Source organism: Camelina sativa, chromosome 12 (genome assembly GCF_000633955.1).
Source record: "Camelina sativa cultivar DH55 chromosome 12, Cs, whole genome shotgun sequence".
In the NCBI taxonomy this organism is placed as follows: Eukaryota; Viridiplantae; Streptophyta; class Magnoliopsida; order Brassicales; family Brassicaceae; genus Camelina; species Camelina sativa.
In genome coordinates, this window is record NC_025696.1 from 26,042,897 (window position 1) to 26,049,640 (window position 6,744).

The 6,744-nt window shown below is 34.1% G+C and overlaps 1 protein-coding gene and 1 pseudogene across 2 annotated transcripts in view; both read left to right on the forward strand.

The window, feature by feature from the left end:
- Positions 226-2,659, forward strand: LOC104733862 (annotated as a pseudogene).
- Positions 3,666-6,744, forward strand: part of LOC104732642 (tRNA threonylcarbamoyladenosine dehydratase-like) — a 4,645-nt gene continuing 1,566 nt past the window's right edge. The window contains exons 1-10 of one of the 2 annotated variants that reach the window (XM_010452209.2): positions 3,666-3,822; positions 3,947-3,993; positions 4,140-4,236; positions 4,804-4,951; positions 5,116-5,328; positions 5,427-5,561; positions 5,676-5,810; positions 5,898-6,113; positions 6,303-6,427; positions 6,519-6,576. In XM_010452209.2, coding sequence (XP_010450511.1) covers positions 3,731-3,822; positions 3,947-3,993; positions 4,140-4,236; positions 4,804-4,951; positions 5,116-5,328; positions 5,427-5,561; positions 5,676-5,810; positions 5,898-6,113; positions 6,303-6,427; positions 6,519-6,576 — 1,266 coding nt within the window. In that variant the 5' untranslated portion in view covers positions 3,666-3,730. The remainder of the gene's footprint in view (positions 3,823-3,946; positions 3,994-4,139; positions 4,237-4,803; positions 4,952-5,115; positions 5,329-5,426; positions 5,562-5,675; positions 5,811-5,897; positions 6,114-6,302; positions 6,428-6,518; positions 6,577-6,744) is intronic. The other variant, XM_010452210.2, reaches the window with a different exon arrangement.

Here is a 6,744-nt window from a genome sequence, read left to right on the forward strand (position 1 = left end):
CGCTATTATTTTGGAGGCCCATTTCACCAATTAGTGGTATACATTTATTTATTCTTTCAGCCTTCGGATTCCACGCTTGACCTTCCACCTATATGTCAACAAATGATGACAAAAAAAATATTTACAGGGTAACGTGTATGCTTCACACAAACATGTATGATCTTCCCTTTTAAGATGTGTTTTTTTTTTCCAAGGAACTTTTGAGTTCAACGTAGAAGTAGAATAATGAGTGGTAATATAATGCAAGCGTTTTTATAAAAATTCACTTCAAACCTTAACGGTAGCAGGTGGAGACTTCGTCTCAAACAGACATGCAAAGTCGAACGTACAAGTAGAATAATGAGTGGAACTATAAAGCAAGCGTTTTCATAAAAATTCACTTCAAACCTTAACGGTAGCAGGATGAGCCTGGTTTCAAACAGACATGCAAAGTTATATGTAGAACTAGAATAATGTGTGTAAATATAAAGCATGCGTTTTTACAAAAAATCAATACAATCATTGCCTACTGCACAATGGTTCCCTATAAAGTCCACCTACTTGTCGAGATCTGCGATTTCTAGAGGGCAGATGTGTAATCTTTGTTGTACGGAAAATGGTAGTTACTTAAGTTTTCTGACGTTGTGGTATTTCCTACATTTCACACCAAAATTGTGCTATTTACTAATATTACCCTAATCGTTTTGTGGATGCAGAAACATTGGAAAAACAAATTAAATTTTTCAATGAAGATGCTGCTAAAATAATCAAAGTTTGTTTAATTTAGTCTTACTATTGTTTAGCGCATTATTTATTATAAGAAGTTTATTAAGTATTTTCTAATTTCAATGGATGATAGACTATACATGGAGATACCTATGAATGTGTGGATTTTTACAAACAACCAGCGTTTGATCATCCAACGATGAAAAATCACTTATTCCGCTACAAAGTATATAATAAATTTAATATTTGTGACTACAAAGAAATATCCTAATTTTACCATTAATTAATTTCTTATTTGTCACTAATGCAAAATTTATTTTTAAAATGTAGATGCATCGGACAACATCCTTTAAAAATTCAAAACCAAAAGACTTAAATGATAAAAATTTCGGCTTTTTGTGGGAAAATGGTGTAGGGTGTCCTTTAGATACTATACACATACAAAGAGTCACTAAAGACAAACTCTTGAGACTAAATTCGCATTCTGACAAATATAAACCCAGAGATTCCTGGAACTTCACTTATAATCAATATAATGTAGATATGAACCACATCATGTAAGTAAGTAGTACTTTTTCTGTTATGGTTTATAAGATGTTTAACATTTTTTTCTTTTCCATTGTTTTTTTTTAATGTATATAAATTTTATACAACTGTGCACTAATCTTTATTTTATGTTATTGTTATTTTTAAATGACGCATGATATATAACTTTTTTTTTTATCAAACTCATATATACAACAAAAGTTTATCTTGATCATGGTGATGATGACTAGTTTGCGGTAGCTCGTACCAAGAAAGGAGAAAGAAAAAACTATAATGGAGCATCAATGGTTGTTTCTGTAAATGATCCTGAAGTTAAATATCCACAATTTAGTTCTGCTCGTATGCCTGTTCAGTTTGGAGAAGATTATATTCAAGCTGGATGGACTGTAAGTTTGTTTTCACATGTTATATTTAATTAATTATATTTTTCACTTAACTAATATCAAAATTAAAAATCACGATAAATTGGTTTTGGCCAAAAAAAAATTGAAAAAAAAATCATGATAAGTTGGTAATTTTATAATTGTATACAGTTCTAGAATACTGACTTATATATTATTAACAGAAATATAATTACATTTCAGATTAATCCAGATTTATATCCTGACAACCAACCAAGAAGTTTTGTTTATACAAAAGTAAGTTAATTTCTTACATATACTATTTCTTCAAAGTTTTTTTGTCCATCTTTTTTTTACATAGTTCATATTTTCCGTCTATCAATTCTCTATCCATGTTCTCATCTCGTATGTATATTATTGAACTTTTTTTTGTTGTACTATATAATCATAAGCTAGGCATGCATAACGATATATCGAATCATACGGTCAGGTCAAAACAAGTGTTACAATACTTTGTGTCCCGTTGGCATGGTAGTAGTCCGTTCAGATACTCCTCTTGGTGTGCTTCGAGGTCCTCCTACTGTTCGCGGTGCTAAAACAAGTGCTTATGATACATATAGCTTACTCAAGGTTTGCTTGTTATTAATTTCTTCTCCATTTTATAACTCAACAAGATGTTAGATATTGATATTGATATTGATCATGAAAGGATAAAGGAAATGGTAACTGACGGCTTGAGTTTGGAGGAATATATATTGGGTATTGGCCGGCAAAACTATTTCAACAGAGTATGGCAAACAATATTGAATGGGGAGGAGAAGCATATAGTGCATCTTTGCCTGGTCCTCAAATGGGGAATGGATATTTTCCTTTGTTGGATCCAAAGTTCGATGCACATATCTGTAATAAAACTACGGTCGATGAGAATTTCAATATCGACCGGATGGTGAAGAATATAGAGACATACTCAGATAACAATCATGGTTATAAAGTATACGAGAATTTACTCAGGGTTACCGGTCGGACATATCATATATTTTGGAGGTCCTGGAATTATATTAAAGTGATAAAAAGATAACATTATGTAAAAGTAAAAAATAATTTATGTTCAAACAACATGTAATTGAGCATCTAAAGTAATTTGTTCACCTTCCTTGTTTCATTTTTGTGGTGTATGAAAGCTTGGACAAATTATCCGAGTCTGAGGACCCAATCCGATCCAAATCAAAATCCGCAATTTGAAAATACTTGAACGGCATCTATCTCTCAATTCTCAAGATCCACAAATCCAAAACCAATCTCGATCCAAACATGAATCCAAACAAGTATTTTAATATACCCACCACAATATAATTATATAGCAATATTAGTAATATTTATATTTGTAATAATCTGTGTCCAAAATATTTGAAATATTTGATATTTTGGATATTTTTGAGTAGTTAAGCTATTTTTTTAGTAAATTTAAGTAAAAACTATTCAGAGTTTTGAAGGGTATTTTCGAGTAGTTTAGACAAAGTTAGATAATAAAATTTTGAGTTTTAAACTTCTGGTAATCCGTATCTGAACCCGAAAATATTGGATAAAAATCTGATCCGAACCTGAGATCTAAAAATATGGGAAAACGGCCAAATTCCACCTCAACTTTTTCTGAAACGCTTTTTTATACCTGAACTCTTACCCCAGCAAATAACAACTCCAAGTCAATTTTAATTCAAATTACCTACCCAAACTATTGATAATTTTGTAAATTTCAACATCGGTGTTAACGAGGTTAAATGGTGGATTAACGGTGCTGACTCAAATTACGACGTGGCATTACGTCTTGGTAAAACAACGTCGTTTTGTTCTTTTTGTATGTGTTGTGGCAAAAATAAAACGACGACGTTTGCAATTGGAGATTATATACCTCAAAATTCAAAAATCCGATTTATCTGATCCGAACCCTCGGATATCCGAAGGCCCGGCCTTTATGAAACCAAACCGATTTGGGATGAACCAAATCGAACCGAAACTATGTGTAAATATCGGAATAGATAGATTCTAAAAATTTCGTTGATGTATTGTAAACTTGTAATAAACCCTAAACCCCAATCATAAAACTTTATAATTACGATTCGCTGGGTAAGTTAACGGTAATGGAGGAGAAATTAAAGTATCTGAGTCTCGTCGGAGCCGGAGCTCTTATCGGATCCGTCTCCACCGTCGCTCTCCTTAAACTTCTCTCCAGGCAATAATAACCCCTTTTTTTATTGAATCATCTCAAAACTCTCAGTTTCGTGTTACAGAAGAACCGCTAAATCCTTTAGCAGCTTCGAGATTATTGAAAGCTGTTTCGCTTTCTTTACTTGCAGGAGCTCAGTGAAGCAGCACGATGAAAACCCACTAACTAACTTCTTAGGTACTTGTGAATTTTTTTATTTTTTATTCCTTAGAGATGAAGAAGAGGAAAAATTAGTGTTCTTTGTTTGTTCATAGGCTTGGATCGAATTACAAATATGTTTTTTTTTTTTTTAATTACTAAGTTTCTGATGAACTTGTGATTAGCTGCAGGAAATGGTATTGAATCTGAAACAAGACCAGTTACTGCAGCTAATGGTCAGGATCTTTTGAATGATGAAATTGTTTCTGAACATTTAACCAGGTACCCTTTTTAATCTTTGGTGTCTTTGTTGCAATGACATTATTGTTTTTGGAGGACTTTTAGTAAGCTCATCATATTACCAAGATTTAAAAGAGACAGAAGCTGTGATCTTTCTGAAAGTATTGGTTTTGTTCAAGTTGCTAGGATACTGTAATAAGGAGGCAAGCAAAAAGAACTCAAAAGAAATCTACTTTTTACCTTTGTTAAGTCAATATGTTGTGATGTCTGAGTCTTTTTGTGTTGAAGTTAAGCACATTGCATGATGCTATGTTAATTCTAAGTGCTTTATGCTAATTTGTCTCTTTAGGAATATCGAGTTTTTCGACCTTGAATCAATCTCAAGAGTAAAGTAACTTTTCTTAAAACGTCTTGTGATACTAAAGAGATACAAGTTATGGTGTTTTCTGTTAATGTTAGAAGGCACAAGCGAAAGATTAAATTTGAAATCATCTTGTGCCTTGTTAAATCATACTATGCTTATAATGTGTGAACCTTTTTTGTGTTGATGTTCAGCACATTACCTGATGCTCTATTGATTTCCTTGATTCTAAATGTTTTGTTGCTCAGGAATATCCAGTTTTTCGATCTTGAGTCTCAGCGTAAAGTCACTGGATCATATGTTGTGGTGATTGGACTTGGAGGTGTAGGGAGTCATGCTGCATCTATGCTCTTGAGGTCAGGTGTTGGGAAGCTCCTCCTGGTTGACTTTGACCAGGTATCATTGGTTATATTTGGCTTCTTTTTTAACTTCATTATATAGATTTAAGGTCTGTTTTGGATAAATTTGCATCTTAATTTCTTCCAAGCATCACAGAGAATCTTGTTTTTCCTTTACATATATATTCATGCATGTGTTCTTAATTCCATGAACATGAGAAGGTGTCGCTTTCATCATTAAATCGACACGCTGTTGCAACACGAGCAGATGTTGGTATTCCGAAAGCTATATGTCTCAAGAAACATTTCTCTTCAATCTTTCCTGAATGCCATATAGAAGCCAAGGTGATGCTGTATGACTCATCTTCTGAAGAAGAAATACTTTCAGGCAACCCAGATTTTGTTTTGGACTGCATTGACAACATCGATACAAAGGTGCTTTAAGTTATAGAATTTATGGTGTTTGAGAAATTACTCTGGTTTAGACATGTGATGCACACTGATATTTTGTCTTGTTTCAAATATAATGTTAGGTGGGACTTTTGGCTGCATGCGTTAAGAGGGGTTTGAAAGTTCTCTGTGCAACTGGTGCCGGTGCTAGAGCTGACCCAACAAGAATCAGAGTGGCTGATATAAGAGAGTCAACAATTGACCCATTATCTCGTTCTGTAACAATTCTAACTCTTTCCTCTAATAAGGCATTCATCAGATGGATATGATGATCTTCGGGTCTCAACACTATTACACACTTTTAATCACTTGCATGGTTCTTGGTTTTTCAGGTAAGACACAGATTGAGGAGAGAGCATGGCATTGAAGGAGGCATTCCTGTCGTGTTTTCCCTGGAAAAACCAAAAGCAAAGTTGCTTCCCTTTAAAGGACCAAATGGGGAAGACGAGAATCCTTCAGATTATCAAGTAACTAAATTCAGTTCCTGGAACACTGAACATCTATGTCCAGCTTTACATTTGTCATTGATCGTATATCTTGTTTGTGATTTTCAGGTAGTACCTGGCTTTCGTGTTCGGATAATTCCTGTACTTGGAACCATCCCTGCTATTTTTGGACAAATTATGGCCTCCTATGTTATTACACAACTTGCAGGTGTACAAGTTCAGATGGAGCCTATCGTAAATCTAGATTTAGATCATTATCGATTACTGCATAATCGCCTTATTGAGCATGAGGAGACAATTTATGGCACATCTGCAGAAGTAGAGGTATTCTGATTAGTCTCAGTGGTCTTATATTGTGCTCTTTTGTCGCTGTAACTTGTTAAGGAAAAGACTAATAGAAGTAGTAATCGTAACTGAGATTTATGTGACACTTGAAACTGCTTTGTGAAGTTAAAAAGCAGGGTTCTTGAGAATTCCTCTAAAAACTTTGGTCCATTTCCTTGTTTTCTGTAGGTGGATGTTGAGGAAGTGATGTACATAGTGAAAGAGTTGTGGCACGGACGAAGTGCTAGAGATGAGACTGCAAAAGATGTTGGGAGAGGAATGTGGCGAGCTATGAATGAGTTGATGCTCGTAAGGTATGTCGATTCACTCCTTTTACTCCACAGGTCGTAATAAGCTCGATGACAATCCGACAAAAAATGATAATGTGGTGTTATAACTAATCAGATGGGATGCAAAGAAGCCAGCAACAGTCTCGAACTTGATTCTTTTGAAGTTTAAAGAGGTTTGTTTTTTTGCTTAATGAGAATAGCTTGAAATCATTAAAATGAATTCGTCGGTTTGGTCGGGTTTAATTTTGAGGTATGCTACGTTATGATAGGCGGATGAACATGAGGCTAAGACTCTTGAGGAAGTGAAGGAAAGTGAAACAGAGTTCTTTGAAAAAGTTTCA